General features: G+C 39.7%; 1 protein-coding gene and 1 pseudogene across 2 annotated transcripts in view; one reads left to right on the top strand and one right to left on the bottom strand.

Annotated features, from left to right (window-relative positions):
• Window positions 1–915: 915 nt before the first annotated feature.
• Atp6v1g1-ps1 (ATPase H+ transporting V1 subunit G1, pseudogene 1) lies at window positions 916–1,297 on the bottom strand (annotated as a pseudogene).
• The window catches only part of LOC147999929 (zinc finger protein 431-like), a 44,402-nt gene continuing 26,001 nt past the window's right edge, over window positions 1,157–19,557 (top strand). The window contains exons 1-2 of one of the 2 annotated variants that reach the window (XM_087591776.1): window positions 1,157–1,356; window positions 9,567–9,723. In XM_087591776.1, coding sequence (XP_087447902.1) covers window positions 9,607–9,723 — 117 coding nt within the window. In that variant the 5' untranslated portion in view covers window positions 1,157–1,356; window positions 9,567–9,606. Of the gene's footprint in view, window positions 1,357–9,512; window positions 9,724–19,557 lie in introns of those variants that run through there. The other variant, XM_087591773.1, reaches the window with a different exon arrangement.

The raw sequence follows: 19,557 nt of genomic DNA on the forward strand, positions 1-19,557 counted from the left end.
ACAAGCATTTTCTTAACATTATTAATCTACACCTACAAATTTATAAAGGAAGACACACTGGAGAGAAAAATCCCCCAAAATCATGAATGTTAAAAAGCCTTTTTACAATGCCTTCACTGTTAAAAATATATATGAACATGCTGATGAGAAACCCTTTGAATGTGATCATAGTCTTAATCATCATGAACATATTTGTATTGGCGAGAAACATGAATATAAGCATGATGGTAAAGCCTATGCCCAGTACAGTTATCTCCTAATGCAGCAAGGAGCACATCCTGGAAAGAGGGAGGGAAGGAGGGACTGAGGGAATGAGGGAGTAAGGGAGAGACACCTTATGAATGGACATTATATGGTATTCCTTTGCATATCACAGTCATCTTTTTTTTTTTTTTGAAAAGCGAGACAAAATTTAACTTTTAAATGATTGCAAGCACACCAAATAACAAGTTGAGTTCTAGCCTCTAGTGACTTGGGTTAGGATGCAATAACAGCACCCTGAACAAGCATATCCACTGCCCTAAATGCTTCAGGCTGGAGTCCTATAAGGAGAACTGCGTCTCCATAGGCATTACAAACAGCAAGTTATTACTTTTTAGTAGATAACGCCCTAACCTTTAGGAGGGTAGAAGGGAACAATTTATTCCCTTTCTTTCTTTAAAGAATTCTTTTTCTACTAGACTAAAAAAAGAAAAGTCAACATTAATATCCACTACTTGCTAGAATACTAAGGAAAACAGGTGACATATTTCTTAAAGACTCACAAGGTAAGAAGATGAAATTTTACTTGAGTAGTAAGTCTGTGCGAAAAGCTAGATTTGATACTCTCAAAAAGTGACAGTATAGAGAAATAATTTAATGCCTTCCAGAACAGAACTCACACTCTGGGTTGGTTTCCTATTCTGTGGGGGCAGATCCCATGTTAAACCACAGAGCAGGCACTTCCACCTCCTATCAGTTTATGCGGTAGTTTTCATGGATTTCTGGCTGGATGTCATACACAAAGGTTATCCAGGACTTAATCCCTGTTCTGCTCGAAGTAGTTCTGGAGGATAGTCCTCTGCTCCTGGGTCTACTTTTCCACCTCTCTGCTACAACTGCCATGGGTCCCCAGTGCTGCAGCTTCCTTAGCCTTGAACTCCTTCTCCCTCTGCAGGACGTACTGTTCAATTTCAGCCTGGGCTTCTTTGGCCTGCTTCAGCCTCTCGTTTTTTGGCTCTCAGGCCGTGGACACCTTCTCAGCTGCCTGCTTCTCGGCCTGCAATAGCTGCTGGATGCCCTGTGAGTCATTGCCCATAACATATCTCAGAATTCCTAGAAGAACCCACCAGTGAGAGAAACTGTGAGAGTAACGTGGTAAGGACTTTGCAGGTGATATTTACCTTGTATAAAATAACACAGACTTGTAAAACTCCTCATGAAAATAGGCAATGTGGTAAAGCTTGGTACCAGTCATTTTTGAAATCAAGAGAGAAATCCATGCTGCATCAAACCCTATAAATGTAGTCAATGTGGTAAAATTCTGCACTTTGCAGTATTTTTATGCAAGGGTAAAACGTTTAGCAGGTGATCAATCTGTTAGGGGCCACATGTGGAACAAGCTCTGAATGGCCGTTCCTTCAATCTCTGCTCTAAACTTTGCCACCATAGGCACTCCAATGGATGTTTTTATTCCCCCTTTTAAGAAGGCTTGAAGCAATCTGAGACACCGCCGGAACCTGAAGGGACCGACCGGATAAACAGTTCTCTGAACCCAAATCCCGTGGGAGGGAGAGCTAAACCGTCAGAGAGGCAGACACGCCAGGGAAACCAGAAGAGACTGCACTCTGCACACATTACTGATTCCAGAGGAAAACACCAAACGCCATCTGGAAACCTGGTGCACGGAAGCTCCCGGAAAGGGCGGCGCAGATCTTCCTGGTTGCTGCCACAGCGGAGAGCTCATAAGCAACACCCCATGAGCAAACTTGAGCCTCGGGACCACAGGTAAGACCAACTTTTCTGCTGCAAGCGACCTGCCTGGTGAACTCAGGACACAGGCCCACAGGAGCAGCTGAAGACCTGTAGATAGGAAAAACTACACGCCCGAAAGCAGAACACTCTGTCCCCATAACTGGCTGAAAGGAAACAGGAAAACAGGTCTACAGCACTCCTGAAATACAGGCTTCTAGGACAGTCTAGCCACTGTCAGAAATAGCAGAACAAAGTAACACTAGAGATAATCTGATGGCGAGAGGCAAGCGCAGGAACCCAAGCAACAGAAACCAAGACTACATGGCATCATCGGAGCCCAATTCTCCCACCAAAGCAAACATGGAATATCCAAACACACCAGAAAAGCAAGATCTAGTTTCAAAATCATATTTGATCATGATGCTGGAGGACTTCAAGAAAGACGTGAAGAACTCCCTTAGAGAACAAGTAGAAGCCTACAGAGAGGAATCACAAAAATCCCTAAAAGAATTCCAGGAAAACATAAATAAACAAGTAGAAGCCCATAGAGAGGAGTCACAAAAATCCCTGAAAGAATTCCAGGAAAACACAATCAAAGAGTTGGAGGAATTAAAAATGGAAATAGAAGCAATCAAGAAAGAACACATGGAAACAACCCTGGATATAGAAAATCAAAAGAAGAGACAAGGAGCTGTAGATACGAGTTTCACCAACAGAATACAAGAGATGGAAGAGAGAATCTCAGGAGCAGAAGATTCCATAGAAATCATCGACTCAACTGTCAAAGATAATGTAAAGCGGAAAAAGCTACTGGTCCAAAACATACAGGAAATCCAGGACTCAATGAGAAGATCAAACCTAAGGATAATAGGTATAGAAGAGAGTGAAGACTCCCAGCTCAAAGGACCAGTAAATATCTTCAACAAAATCATAGAAGAAAACTTCCCTAACCTAAAGAAAGAGATACCCATAAGCATACAAGAAGCCTACAGAACTCCAAATAGATTGGACCAGAAAAGAAACTCCTCCCGTCACATAATAGTCAAAACACCAAACGCACAAAATAAAGAAAGAATATTAAAAGCAGTAAGGGACAAAGGTCAAGTAACATATAAAGGCAGACCTATCAGAATCACACCAGACTTTTCGCCAGAAACTATGAAAGCCAGAAGATCCTGGACTGATGTCATACAGACCCTAAGAGAACACAAATGCCAGCCCAGGTTACTGTATCCTGCAAAACTCTCTCTCAATTAACATAGATGGAGAAACCAAGATATTCCATGACAAAACCAAATTTACACAATATCTTTCTACAAATCCAGCACTACAAAGGATAATAAATGGTAAAGCCCAACATAAGGAGGCAAGCTATACCCTAGAAGAAGCAAGAAATTAATCGTCTTGGCATCAAAACAAAGAGAAGAAAAGCACACAAACATAACCTCACATCCAAATATGAATATAACAGGAAGCAATAATCACTATTCCTTAATATCTCTCAACATCAATGGTCTCAACTCCCCAATAAAAAGACATAGATTAACAAACTGGATACGCAGTGAGGACCCTGCATTCTGCTGCCTACAGGAAACACAACCTCAGAGACAAAGACAGACACTACCTCAGAGTGAAAGGCTGGAAAACAACTTTCCAAGCAAATGGTCGGAAGAAGCAAGCTGGAGTAGCCATTCTAATATCAAATAAAATCAATTTCCAACTAAAAGTCATCAAAAAAGATAAGGAAGGACACTTCATATTCATCAAAGGAAAAATCCACCAAGATGAACTCTCAATCCTAAATATCTATGCCCCAAATACAAGGGCACCTACATACGTAAAAGAAACCTTACTAAAGCTCAAAACACACATTGCACCTCACACAATAATAGTAAGAAATGTCAACACCCCACTCTCATCAATGGACAGATCATGGAAACAGAAATTAAACAGAGACGTAGACAGACTAAGAGAAGTCATGAGCCAATTGGACTTAACAGATATTTATAGAACATTCTATCCTAAAGCAAAAGGATATACCTTCTTCTCAGCTCCTCATGGTACTTTCTCCAAAATTGACCATATAATTGGTCAAAAATGGGCCTCAACAGGTACAGAAAGATAGAAATAATCCCATGCGTGCCATCAGACCACCACGGCCTAAAGCTGCTCTTCAATAACAATAAGGGAAGAACGCCCACGTATACGTGGAAATTGAACAGTGCTCTACTCAATGATAACCTGGTCAAGGAAGAAATAAAGAAATTAAAGACTTCTTAGAATTTAATGAAAAGGAACGTACAACATACCCAAACTTATGGGACACAATGAAAGCTGTGCTAAGAGGAAAACTCATATCTCAGAGTGCCTGCAGAAAGAAACAGGAAAGAGCATATGTCACCAGCTTGACAACACACCTAAAAGCTCTAGAACAAAAAGAAGCAAATACACCCAGGAGGAGTAGAAGGCAGGAAATAATCAAACTCAGAGCTGAAATCAACCAAGTAGAAACAAAAAGGACCATAGAATCAACAGAACCAAAAGTTGGTTCTTTGAGAAAATCAACAAGATAGATAAACCCTTAGCCAGACTAACGAGAGGAGACAGAGAGTGTGTCCAAATTAACAAAATCAGAAATGAAAAGGGAGACATAACTACAGACTCAGAGGAAATTCAGATCTTACTATAAAAGCCTATATTCAACAAAACTTGAAAATCTACAGGAAATGGACAATTTCCTAGACAGATACTAGGTACCGAAGTTAAATCAGGAACAGATAAACCAGTTAAACAACCCCATAACTCCTAGGAAATAGAAACAGTCATTAAAGGTCTCCCAACCAGAAAGAGCCCAGGTCCAGACGGGTTTAGTGCAGAATTCTATCAGACCTTCATAGAAGACCTTATACCAATATTATCCAAACTATTCCACAAAATTGAAACAGATGGATCACTCCCAAATTCCTTCTATGAAGCCACAATTACTCTTATACCTAAACCACACAAAGACCCAACAACGAAAGAGAACTTCAGACCAATTTCCCTTATGAATATCGACGCAAAAATACTCAGTAAAATTCTGGCAAACCGAATCCAAGAGCACATCAAAACAATCATCCACCATGATCAAGTAGGCTTCATCCCAGGCATGCAGGGATGGTTTAATATACGGAAAACCATCAACGTGATCCATTATATAAGCAAACTGAAAGAAGAAAACCACATGATCATTTCATTAGATGCTGAGAAAGCATTTGACAAAATTCAACACCCCTTCATGATAAAAGTCCTGGAAAGAATAGGAATTCAAGGCCCATACCTAAACATAGTGAACCAGTTGCTAATATCAAACTAAATGGAGAGAAACTTGAAGCAATCCCACTAAAATCAGGGACTAGAAAAGGCTGCCCACTCTCTCCCTCCTTATTCAATATAGTTCTTGAAGTTCTAGCCAGAGCAATCAGATAACAAAAGGAGGTCAAGGGGATACAGATCGGAAAAGAAGTCAAAATATCACTATTTGCAGATGATATGATAGTATATTTAAGTGATCCCAAACGTTCCACCAGAGAACTACTAAAGCTGATAAACAACTTCAGCAAAGTGGCTGGGTATAAAATTAACTCAAATAAATCAGTAGCCTTCCTCTACACAAAAGAGAAACAAGCCAAGAAAGAAATTAGGGAAACGACACCCTTCTTAATACACCCAATAATATAAAGTACCTCAGTGTGACTTTAACCAAGCAAGTAAAAGATCTGTACAATAAGAACTTCAAGACTCTGAAGAAAGAAATTGAAGAAGACCTCAGAAGATGGAAAGATCTCCCATGCTCATGGATTGGCAGGAATAATATAGTAAAAATGGCCATTTTACCAAAAGCGATCTACAGATTCAATGCAATCCCCATCAAAATACCAATCCAATTCTTCAAAGAGTTAGACAGAACAATTTGCAAATTCATCTGGAATAACAAAAAACCCAGGATAGCTAAAACTATCCTCAACAATAAAAGGACTTCAGGGGGAGTCACTATCCCTGAACTCAAGCAGAATTACAGAGAAATAGTGATAAAAACTGCATGGTATTGGTACAGAGACAGACAGATAGACCAATGGAACAGAATTGAAGACCCCCTTGCGGGGAATTAGAGGAAGGATTGAAAGAGTTGAAGGAGCTTGCAAGCCCATAAGAACAACAATGCCAACCAACTAGAGCTTCCAGGGACTAAACCACTACCGAAAGACTACATGAACTGACCCAGGGCTCCAACTGCATATGTAGCAGAGAATAACGTTGTTGGGACACCAGTAGAAGGGGAATCCCTTGGTCCTGCCAAGGTTGGACCCCCAGTGCAGGGGAATATGGGGGGACAGTAAGGGTGATGGATGGGGGGAATACCGGTATGGGGGAGGGGGAGGGGAGGGGATGGGGACTTGTGGACAGGAAACCGGAAAAGGGAATATCATTTGAAATGTAAGTAAAGAAATATATCTAATTGAAAAAAAAAAGGAGTGAAGCATCCTCATTTTGGTCATCCTTCTAGAACTTCATGTGGTCGGTGGATTGCATCTTAGGTAATTCGAGGTTTTGGGCTAATATCCACTTATCAGTGAGTACATACCATGTGTGTTTTTCTGTGATTGGGTTACCTCACTCAGTATGATATTTTCTAGTTCGAACCATTTGCATATGAATTTCACGATGTCATTGTTTTCGATAGCTGAGTAGTACTCCATTGTGTAGATGTACCACATTTTCTGAATCCATTCCTCTGTTGAAGGACATCTGGGTTCTTTCCAGCTTCTGCCTGTTTAAAAAAAAAAAGGCTGCTATGAACATAGCAGTGCATGTGTCTTTGTTGTTTGTTGGAGCATCTTTTGGGTATATGCCCAGGAGGGGTATAGCTGGGTGCTCACATAGTGGAATGTACAATGTTCTGAGGATCGTCCAGACTGATTTCCAGAGTGTTTGTACCAGTTTTCAGTCCCACCAACAATGGAGGAGTGTTCCTCTTTGTCCACATCCTCGCCAGCATCTGCTGTCACTTGAGTTTTTGATTTTGGCCATTCTGACTGGTGTGAAGTGGAATCTCAGTGTTGTTTTGATTTGCATTTTCCAGATGACTATGGATGTTGAACATTTCTTTAGGTGCTTCTCAGCCATTTGATATTCCTCAGCTGAGAATTCTTTGTTTAGCTCTGTACCCCATTTTTTTAATAGCATTGTTTGGCTCTCTGGAGTCTAACTTCTTGAGCTCTTTGTATATTTTGGATATTAGCCTCTATCAGGTGTCGGATTGATAAAGATCTTTTCCTAATATGTTGGTTGCCATTTTGTCCTAATGACAGTGTCCTTTGCCTTACAGAAGCTTTGCAGATTTATGAGGGTGCTTCTTATTTTCAACCCTCTGGAATAGATATTAAAATTTGTTGTATGCATGGCAAATGCATGTAGGGCTGTTTCTTGGGCTGTTCTGGAATTCCTTCTGTGATTTCTGTTCATCTTTAATTCCACTTTACTTGGTAAAAGGTACTTTTCTGCTGCTGTCTATTGAGTTGGATCCCAGTCTTGTAACTGGGTCATTGTTCATTTAAATATGAGGGTAGTGTGATCATACATTCCCAGGAAGGTTGCTGGTGAAACTATGGTGGGCTCTCTTTAGTTTTTCATTATTTCACAAATTCCTTTGAGATGTTGTTTGTTTTACAGCCTGGCTTTGTCAGTAATTATTCAGTGTTGTTTTACCTCTTCATACTCATGTGTCAGCCTTCTGAGTACAAATATGGGGACAGAAGATATATGCTTAATATGCCCTGTTAGCTCAACACATTTTAATAATATTAATGTTAAAATGCTTAACAGATGAAAATAGAACATTAAATGCCTTAGGTATATGCCCAAAGAATCATAATCATCTATCTCACAGAGAAGTAATAATGGACAGTAATCAGCAATCAACTGTATATCTCACAATATACCTTGCTGTGCAATGTGTATGTATTGTTTGGCAGTCCATGCTTCATATCCTGTGAGTTATTCAAATGCACATTATCTTGAAAACATTGTCTTGTAAGGAAATTATCTGCAGACATAGGATGATTTAAGCGCAGTGAGATTTCTTTTAATTTTTTTTTACACTTGTGTGCGTTCAGAATGTGATGATGCATTTTAGATCACTACAGATATTTGGAGATTGGAAGACAACTTTGTGGATTCTACTTTTGGTCATCATTGTATGAAGATCAAAGTCAGGTTGCCATCCTTTCTCAAAACAGACCTTTCACACTAAGCCTTCTCACTGATGCTCAAATAGAATTAGGTGAAAGACTAATTAACTCAGTAAAATACTATCTTCAATTGAAATTGTAAGGTGATTGTCATCTAAGGATAGAAGAAAACAGGACAAAATGAATAATAAGAAAATCAAATACTATGTTTCCCTTTGTAATATGGCATTTCAGTCTTAGAAGGAAACACCTTTTATAGGTGGGCATGTTACTGCTATGTAACAATTTTTTTTTGCCTTAATAAGGGTGAATGGTTCAGCCTAGCTGGTTGGAGTAGTTAGAAAACAGGCTCTAGCTCTAGCACTAGTAAGTCTCCCATCATATGCAGCCCTCCTGCCAAAAACTCCACTGTCTTCCAACTAAGAGAGATATTGTTTTGGTTTTTTCATGGCCTCGGTTATAATTTGCCAAATCTAGGGTAGAGTTCTGCCCTTATTCTACAGACCATGAAATGGAGGCTTGCAGAGTAAAGTTGCTTTTAAATATACTTAAGGGGAACTGTTCATCTTATACATGGTGTAATTCTAATGTGTTTCCAGTTGAAGTGGAAACAATGTAAACCAGGAATGGTGGCATATGCCTATAATCATGGCGCTTTGAAGATGGAGACATTAGTTTCAAGATTTCACAGTCTTATAAGATAGTAACGGACAACAGGATATGATGCTAGGCCTAGAGAGCCAAGGCAGACTGTGATTGGCTCAGGCCAATAGCCATAGTCTTCCCTGCAGCTCCAGAAGTTCAGGATCATGACACCAATAAGTGTTGCTGCAATGTTTACCACCACAAGTTTTCTATTCTCGATAATGCCTCCTGTCTCAAACAGCTTAAGTGACTTCAGGTTCTGACTCTCTTGTAAGTCAGAAAATTATTCTCAGGCTATGATAAGCTCCTTAATGGCCTATTGAGTGCAAAGTCTTCATCCCTGAAACCATGTACACACCAACAGAAATGTACACAGCAGGTTTTCTTCATATATATGTGCATACATTCTCACACATTCTTAACAAGAAAGTAGCTGGAAAGGAAGAATTTGGTAATAGATGGAGAAGGTTGAAAATATTGCAATATATTTTATTGAAGATGTATGAAAATGAATTATAAATAAAAAGGTCACCAGACAGACAGCATAGCACTTCAGTGAACTGGACATTGTTATAACAGATAGAGGTCCAGTTCCCAGGACTACCTGGTTGGTAACTGCCTTTGGGAGAGATACGATGCCCCGCTTGGCCTCTGGGATTAATCTGCACAAAAACAGGCATGAAAATCAACCATTTAACTAAAATAAAACAAAACTTGAACAAGTGTATATCTCTACAGGGGTGTCACGGGCCTTATATACACAGCAGTCAGTGTTAAAATGAACTCCTTTCCAGCCCTACATGGAAGGGACTGTGGCCATCCGCTGAACCAGCTGGCTCAACATGAAAATCTGCCCTATTTCAGGATTAAAATAGATCAGCCCAACTGTTCACATGTGAGTAAACCATGATGCTGTGTTGTTGTAAAAATATAAAAATTAAAAAAAGTATTGTTGTCTTTTACCCCACTTGGTTCGGCACCGCGGTGCCCCAAGATATCTGCTAGATATCTTTTTTTTTCTTTTTTCTTCTTTTTGGAGCTGGGGACCGAACCCAGGGCTTTGTGCTTGCTAGGCAATTGCTCTACCACTGAGCTAAATCCCCAGCCCTTAGATATCTTAGTGGAAACACATCCCAACTCCTCGGAGGCTCAGTGACTCCTGCCTCCGCTGCACACTTTCCTATACTCAAACCATCACATAAAAGAACACAAAACACAATAATCTTAGATACAATTATAAGATATAATTGCTCACTTAAACATACAAAGCCTGGTACCATCCATCCCTTAGGAACATTGATAACAACCTGTAAATACACAGTGCAAAATCTTTATGTCAGCCTCCATTGTCCTGCCACGGCTTCTCTCTCTCCTCTCCTCCCCCCGTCTCTTCCTTTCTCTTCTAGTCTCCTCCTCTTCCTTCAAACTTCTCTCCTGCCCATCCTTCCTTCTCCTCCAATGACAGGACTCCTTCTATCCAGTACCTGCCCCTCACCTTTACTTAACAAATTCAATGGGGAGAAGGTTCTGGTGAAGTCACCTGATTCCTGAGTATGTTACTAGGCAGCTGTCCTTGGGGCAGTGGAATTAGCATTAAAATACAGATAACTTCAGGGCAAACCACAACAATGCTGTTTCGTGACTTTTACTTGATGGTTTTTGACTTTGTATTTCTATTCCTTTGCATATGGCAGAGTTGTATCATTGATAACATCTTACAAATCTATATTTTGATCATATAGTATGATCTTGTGGTGGGAGATTTGCTTTGTAAATATCCATCTCTGTCTGAGGCTAGACTTCTAGGCTCATGTCCCTATTCAAATATTTAAAATACAACCTGGGACCTGTAAACAATAGAGACTTCAGAATGGCAGCATATGTGGAGTGCCAGTTGTGTTCTAGCTTGTGTTGTCTTTGAGCATTAACTGCAGCTGTGTGTAGGTTGTTAGTAAAATGATATTTTAAATCTTTTTAATATGTAGAGTAATTTCTTCCAAGAAATGCATGCTATTTCTAGAACAACTACTTCCAGTCTAGAATGATATTTGTAAGAAAAACTCCTTTAGGTGGACCTTGATTCCATTGTTCTTCCACGGGGCAGTAATGTGTTGTCTCCTAGACTAACCTAGCTAAAATCTTAAATTAGCTGGCTTTACCACCACTCAGTATTATAATTACCTGTTTGAGTCATGTTGTCATGACTCAACATGAGTAAGGATTTTAACTTCAGACCAGAATGAGAGTAGTCTCTTATTGTGTAATTCACAGGAATAAATATTATAGGCAAGGAGCTGCTGGAGTCACAATTATGAAGCAGTACCTCATTGTGGCATGCGTAAGGATTTTGTAATTTCCCAGTATGTATTCATAATTCACATCATGTGAATGAATGCAGACCAGATATTTGTGCATACAATTTGGGGAGGTTAGCTTGATCCAGTGAATATTTAAAAGTAGAGGGTGCTCCTTGGAGATATGTTCTATCTACTCACAGTTAATTCATCTCAGAGGGATGAGAAACAGGCCATTGGTTTTCGTTGTCTGTGTTTCTGATGCTTCCTACATGCGTGGCTCATGGAGTGGCACTTTTGGAAGGTGTGGCCTTTTCCATGTGTGCTTTAATACCCTTGTCCTGTTAGCAGTCTTCAGATGAAGATGGAGAACCTTCAGCTTCTCCTGCACCATGACTGCCTGGATACAGGTATATTCCCACCTTGAAGATAATTGACCGAGTCTCTGAACTTGTAAGCCAGCCCCAATTTAATGTTGGCTTTAAAAGAGTTGCTTTGTTCATGGTGTCTGTTCACAGCAGTAGAATACTAACTCAAACAATGTATGTTTACATATCTCAGAAGTTAACATTGTACCTAGGGGCACAGTACCTTCTTAATGCCCTTCTCTCTGTAGAGGAATGGCTTTCTGTTTTTCAAAGTCAATAAAGCTATGTGGAATTTTTTCAATGATATTTGTCTTTTTTAAGAGTCTAGAATTGATTTTTAAAAATATTATTGATTTTTTTTCATCTTAAACCCTAGTACTAGCTCATCTCGTTCACTACCCTCTTACAGCTCCTCCTCACCTTCTCTTCTGAGATGGAGGAACCAATCCTGTGTATGATCCCCAAACCTACCTGCCCCTCAACCCTTCTACACTGACACATTCTTTATAGGACTCTACACATAGTCTCACTGAGGCCAGACATGACAGCCCAGTTAGGCGAATGGGATCCACAGGCAGGCATTAAATTCAGGAAGCCACATGAAGACAAAGCTGGACATCTGTTCCATATATGAGATGGGGCGTAGATCCAGTTCATCCTCACAGATTTGCTTGTTTTTCAGTCTCTGGGAGCCATCAAGGTTCCAGGGTAGTAAATTCTGTTGGTCTTCCTGTGATTCCCTATCTTCTTTTGGTCACTTAATCCTTCCCCAAATCCTTCCACACAACTCTCCAAGCTCTGTCTAGTGCTTGGCTATTTGTCTCTGCATCTGTTTCTCTAAACTGTTCTTTCAAGCCTCTCAGAAACCAGCATCCTGTTATGTTAGGATCCTGTCTGCAAGCCTAACATGATATCTTTAGTAGCAGGAGGGATTATTTCTTAACCATTGGGTGGATATGAATTTGGCCCATTCATTGGTTCTCCACTCTGTCTTTGTCTAAACCATCCTTGTCCATATTTGTCCTATAGACAGCACAGATTTTAGATGGAAGATTTTGTGTGTGGGGTGATGTCTTTATTTTGCCAGTAGGAGACCTGCTTGAGTACAGTGACCTCTTCATGTTCTACAGCTTCCATTCCTAGGAGGTTTAGCTAGAGTCTTGCAATACTTATACTGGGGGTTCTCCCTCTTCCAGGTACCTGGCTGGTCTAGAGATGCCTTGTACAGCCCTATACCACCTTTATCCTTTAAATCCTCTGCTATCCCTACACCTGTCCTCCTCCCACCCACATCTTGCTTCCCCATTTCTTCTCCTACCCAATTCCCTTCCCCTGTCCACCACTGAAATCGTAAGAGAAAAAAATCAACCAGCCTTCCTTGGGCCATCTTATTTGGGTTTTTTTTGGGGGGGGGTGTCTATGGATTTTAGCATGGTTATCTTATACTTTAATCTCTAATATCCACTTATAAGTCACTACATACTATTCATGTACTTTTGGGTCTGGGTTATGCCACTCAGGATAACATTTTCTTTTTCCATTTGCCTGCATAATGTCTTTGTTTTTAATCCCTGAGTGTTCCTTGTATAATTGAATGACATTTCCTTTATCTGTTCTTCAGTTGAAGGAGAGAAAAAGTTTTTTTGGGGGGGGTTGGGGATTTAGCTCAGTGGTAGAGCGCTTGCCTAGCAAGCGCACGGCCCTGGGTTCGGTCCCCAGCTCCGAAGAAAAAGAAAAGGAAAAAAAAGTTTTTTTTTCCAGTTTCTGTCTATTATGAATAAAGCTTCTATTAATATAGTTGAGCAAGTGTCCTGGTGGTATGGGTGATCATCTTTTGGGTATATGCCCAGGAGTAACATAGCTGGGTCGTGAGTAGAACTATTATTAATTTCCTTAGAAACTGACAAAATGATTTTCAAAGTGGTTGTATCAGTTCGCACGACCACCTGTAATAGATGAGTGTTTCTCTGGCTCCACCTTCTTTCCAGTGTGTACTAATTTTTGAGTTTTTGACGATAGCAATACTTTTAGGTGCAGGATTGATGCTCATACTTGTTTTGATTTGAATTTCCCTGGTGACTAAAGACTTTGAACATTTCCTTAAGTATTCCTTGGCGATTCACAATTACTCTGTATAGAATTCTCTGTTCAGCACTGTGCCCTCTACTTTAATTGGGATATTTCAGTTGTTGGTGTCTAACTTCTTGAGTTTGTTAGAAATTGTGAATATTAACCCTCTGTCAGATGACAGGTTAGTTAAGATTCTGTCCAAATCTCTAGGCTGCTGTGCTATTCCTACTGACAATATCCTTTTCCTTACAATTTGATAGTTCACCCTTCTGCACGTTGAATAATGTACTATGCAAACTATCTACCTTGATTCCAGGAGGAACAAGAGGATATGCCTGCTAAGTGCTAGAAGACAGAGAGATAAGCTATGAGAGAACAGGCACAAGTGCTACTTAAACACATTGTTTTGTGGATCTGGAAAGGGTCAGCTCCTGGTAGAATCCTGAGCCCTGAAACTCTATGATGTGTGCCTATAACATACTCTAACCCTAAGGAAGTGTTCATGTCACTCAATAATCTGATGTGTATACTCAAATTCACCTGTTTCTAGAGGTCTTGTAGAACAGTCAGTCACGTATATCTCACAACATAATTTCAAAGTGATTTTATATATATATGTATATATATAATTCAAGTGAATATATATATATGTATAATCAAGGTGGATAGTTTGCACAGAGCATTATTCAAAACTTGCAGCAGGGTGAACTATCAAATGGTCAGGAAAGGGAAATATATAGATATTTACACACATATGTATATAGTTTGACAATTATATTTTTATAGTATAAATTGACAGTTATATTTGTGTGATGCACATTTGTTGCATGCTTTGTATTTGGCCATTGTTATGTGGTGATCAAGGTCAGTTTCCCACCCTTGCACACCAGAGACATTTCACAATGAGCCTTCTCACTGATGCTCAAAAAAGATTAGGTGAAATATTTCGTCAGAAAATACTGCCTTCTTTTCAGATTGTAAATACCTTGCCCTATAAGAATTGAGGAAAACAGCACAAATTGATAATAAATCTTCTTTGCAAAAGGAAATGATGTACTACTGTCTTTTTTAAGTGTTATTTCATTCGAAGAAATACTTCTTCAGAGCACTTTTCTCAGAACCACAAATGAGTGCCAGACAACTGTCTCAGTGAGTACAGCTGGTTGCTTCTAATCCCGATGACCTGATTTCAATGTCTGATAGACCTATGTTACCTACAAATTCTTTTCTTATTTCTATACTTAGGGTCTGGCATATGTATGTCAGACACCAGCAGTATATAAAATGTTAAACCATATAAGGATCAATAATGTCACTTGAACGTAAAAGCATTCTTGGGTTTTATGTCTAAATCTCACATAGTTGAAGTAGATAATAGACATCTGTGAGGTGTTTTCTCACTGCTACCTACACCCATGGCACAGGTGTATATCCACACACACAGTTGAAACATTTTTACATGGAGAAAATGAACAAGGCAAAGAAAATAACCCTATTTTTGAGAACATAGGAAATGATTTGCCAGTTTAAATTATTAGTATAAGATTTCAGTAGGTATTACTGAACATCAAAACCATGAGGTTTATTCTTTAATTCTTACCTTGTCATTCATTCTTTGATTCAAAGCTAAGACATTCAAAAAACATTTCAGCTGGGTGTTGAGGTGTATACCTGTAATCCCAGGATATGGGGATGGTGATAGGCCAGTCTTAAGTTTTAGGCCAGGGTGGTGTACATTATGATGACATTCTGTCTCAAGAAAAAATTGCAAAAAGAAAGAGCATACCTTATTTTATTGAAATTCCCTAATATAATCTGAGTGTTTTCTGGACTCAGTTGGCAGCACTGGGAGTCCACAACAAGGCATGTCAGGTGTATATCTGATGCAGTTTAAGCTTCCTGTGAGGAGGGAAAAGGAATATGTATGCATGAAGATTGATTGGCTAAATGGGATCCTACTTTGGTTTTTTGTTTCCAGAAAACATTCGTTTAGGAAATCTGAGTAGTGGTGCTTCTAGGTGACGTCAAGTCTGTTATCAGGGGACCCTGGACCTCAAATAGAAGTCACTCTAAAACTGTGGAAGTCAGGTATTTATAAAGAACCATGGGAGCTGTAGAGATGGCTCAGTGGCTAAGAACACTGACTGCTCTTCCAGAGGTCCTGAGTTTAATTCCTAGCAACCAAATGGTGGCTCAAGCCCTCTGAAATGGATCTGATGCCCTCTTCTGGTTTGTGTGATAGCTACAATGTGTTGATATAAATAAAGTAAATAAATCTTTAAAAATGAAAGAAAGAACCATGGAGTATGGATGAAGTATTGGGTGGGGTGGGGCTTCAGATGTTAAAGAAGATGACGGAAAGGCCCTCTGGACTGTAATGCTTGAGATGTACCTAAACAACTGCCTTCTATTGTAATCTCTGTATCTATTCAGCGGTGGTGGGTCACTCCTGTCCAGTTCTGTGGAACTAATGCAAGCATTCCTGAAGCCACTGCACAAAATATAAACAGAAGGAATATTGCCAAACTCATTCTGGGAACCCACAGTCACCTTAATACCTAAAATACACAAAGACTCAGCCAAGAAAGAGAATTTCAAACCAATTTCCATTATGAATATCAGTGCAATAATATTCAATAACATACTTATAAATAGAATCCAAGACCATATTAAAACACCATTTACCATGGTTAACTAGGCTCCATTCCAGGGATACAGGGATGGTACAATATATGAAAATCCATCAACATAAACTGCCATATTAAAAACTGATAGAAAAAAGACACATGATCATATCATCAGATGCTGAAAAAGGCTTTGACGAAATCAAAACATGACTTTATGTCAAAACTCTGAAGGAGATCTGGAATATAGGGTACAATTTCTTTCTTCTGAGACTTGAAGTTCTTGTCATACAGATATTTCGCTTGCTTGGTTAGTGTCAAAACACAGTATTTTATGTTATTTGTGACCACTCTGAAGGGTGTTATTTCCCCAAATTCTTTCTCAGCCTGTTGTTTCTCTGAGTACAGGACAGAACAGCTACTGATTTATTTGAGTTAATTTATACACTGATACTTTGTTCAAGTTATTTTTCAGGTTTAGGGGTTCTCTGGTGGAATTTTTTTGTCACTTAAGTATACTATCATACCTCTACAAATAGTGATATTTTTGACTTCTTCCTTTTCAATTTCACCTCCCTTTGTTGTCTAATTGCTCTGGCTAGGACTTCAAGTACTATATACAATAGGGAGAGAGGGCTGCCTTGTCTAGTCCCTGATTTTAGTGGGATTGCTTCATGTTTCTCTCTATTTAGTTTGATGTTGGCTACAAGGTTTTGGTCTATATTGCTTTTATTATGTTTAGGTATAGGCCTTGAATTCTGGAACTTTTCAAGACCTTTACCATAAAAACATGTTGAATTTTTTCCAATGCTTTGTCAGCACCTAATGAAATGATCATGTGGTTTTATTCTTTGAGTTTGTTTATATGGTGGTTTATATCCAACAGAAAAAAGACAGCATTTTCAACAAATGATAGTGGTTCAAATGGCAGTGAGCAATCTATTCTTATCTCCTTGTAAAATGCTCTAGTCCACGTGGTCTTGTAAAATTTTCCAGTCCAAATGGATCAAGGACCTCCATATGAAATCAGATACACTCAAACTAATAGAAATGAAAGTGGGGAAGAGCCTCGAACACCAGTCCTACCTCCAATAGAGGGTTAACATCTATTATATAAAGAACTTAAGAAGTTAGACTCCAGAAATCAAATAACCCTATTAAAAATGGGGTACAGAGCTAAGCAAAGAATTCTAACCTGAGGAATATCAAATGGCCAAGAAGCACCTAAAGAAAAGTTCAACATCCTTAGTCATCGGGGTAATGCAAATCAGAATAACCCAGAGATTCCACCTCAGACCAGTCAGGATGACTAAACTCAAAAACTCAGGTTATTGGACATACCTGAGAGGATTTGGAGGAAGATGAACATTCCTCCATTCCTGGTGCGATTGCAAGCTGGGACAACCACTCTGGAAATCAGACTGATGTTTCCTCAGAAAATTGGATATAGTACTTCCTGAGGACCCAGGTATACCACACCTGTTCCTATTCTGAAAAGATGCTCCAACAGACAAGGACACATGCTCACTATGTTCATAGCAGCCTTATTTATAATAGCCAGAAACTGGAAAGAACCCAGATGCCCTTCATCAGAGGAATGAATATAGAAAGTGTGGTATATTTACACAAGCTATTAAATACAATGACTGCGTGAAATTCTTAGGCAAATTAACAGAACTAGAAACTATCATACTAAGCGAGGTAACTTAGTCACAAACAAATACACATGGTATACACAAACTGATAAAAGCTCAGAATATCCACAATACACTGAACAGACCATATGAAACTCAAAAAGAAGGAAGACCAAAGTGTGGATGCTTCAGTCTCTATTAGAAGGGGGAACAAAATACTCACAGGAAGAAATAAGGAGACAAAGTGTGGAGCAAAGGCTGAAGGGAAGGCCATCCAGAGACTCCCCCAATGGGAATTCATCCCATATACAGTCAGCAGACACAGACACTATTGCAGATGCCACGAAATGCTTGCTGACTGGAGCCTGATAGAGCTGTCTCCTGAGAGGCTCCGCCAGAGCCTGACAAATACAGAGGTGGATTTTTGCAGCAAACCATTGGACTGAGAATGTGGTCCCAAATGGAGGAGTTAGAGACAGGATTGGAGGAGCTGAAGGGGTTTGCAACCCATAGGAAGAACAATAATATCAACCAAGCAGATCCCCCAGAGCTCATAGGGACTAAATGCTGAACAAAAGAGTATACATGGAGCAACCCATGGCTCCAGCTATGCAGCAGAGGATGGCCCCGTTGGACATCAGTGGGAGGAGAGGCCCTTGGTTCTGTGAAGGTGCCATGCTTCAGTGTAGGAGAATGCCAGGAAGGCTAACGAGAGTGGGTGGGTGTGTGGGAGGACCCTCATAGAAGCAAGGGAGGGGCTATGTGGTAGAGGGTTTCTGAAGGGGAAATTGGGAAAGGGGATAACATTTGAAATGGAAATAATGAAAATATTCAATAAAAGAAAAAAATGGAGTCTTCTAAGGAATGTCACAGTCTTGAGACACACAGCATTCAGGATGAGGTAAAATGCACTTCAGGTAAAAGTACTGCAATCAATTACCTAAACTGAAACGTAGGCACGGTGAGAGCTTTTTCTTATTCGGAATATATAACATCAGAAAACCTTTTTCATTTTCTGGAGCTTTTGAGTTAACAAGAAAAATCTTTTATCTAGGACACAGCTTCTGGTGGAAGCTTGACAATGCCTGCGTCATCACAACACTGAGAACCGGGAGTAGGCCTGCGAGATTTAAGAAGAAACACATACTGAGGTCATTCGTGTTAAGAGAATGCCATCTGGGCTTTACTGAAATCTCCTTGTATACAAGGGGTAAAAGCAGTGGAAAAGTGCTAGACACGTCTCAAAGGTCATGTGCTAGTAAGTGGAAAACCCCCAACCAGGAACCAGGAAATAACATCATGGAAAGTCTCCAAAACAGGGGCCTAGAGTAGCTGCCAAGGGTGTACACAACTTCTTGCCACAGCAGGCTCAAAGGCTCACTCAGCAAGGGGGAAGGGAAATACTCCAAGGAAGGGCCCAACAGAAGCTTACATATGTAAGGATGATGAAGATGGTAACTCTTTTTCTTTTTCTTCCTGCCATACTCTGGCAAGAGAGATCACTTCATTTTTCTAGCATTAGAGGTTCCGTGTTAGGAATTCTGGAATATGCTGAAGACCAGCTGAGACATACAGACACGACTGTATTCTTCAACTTGCCATTGTTGCACAGTCATTGTTTTACTCGTTGGACAACATTATATGAGAGACTTTTCTAAATCAAATTCATCCATACATAGAGAGATGCATGTTTTGGGTTCTGTTCATCTGGAAAACCTTTACTAATGCAGATATGTGTT

This window comes from Rattus norvegicus, chromosome 17 (assembly GCF_021556685.1).
Source record: "Rattus norvegicus strain SHRSP/BbbUtx chromosome 17, alternate assembly SHRSP_T2T, whole genome shotgun sequence".
Taxonomy (NCBI): Eukaryota; Metazoa; Chordata; class Mammalia; order Rodentia; family Muridae; genus Rattus; species Rattus norvegicus.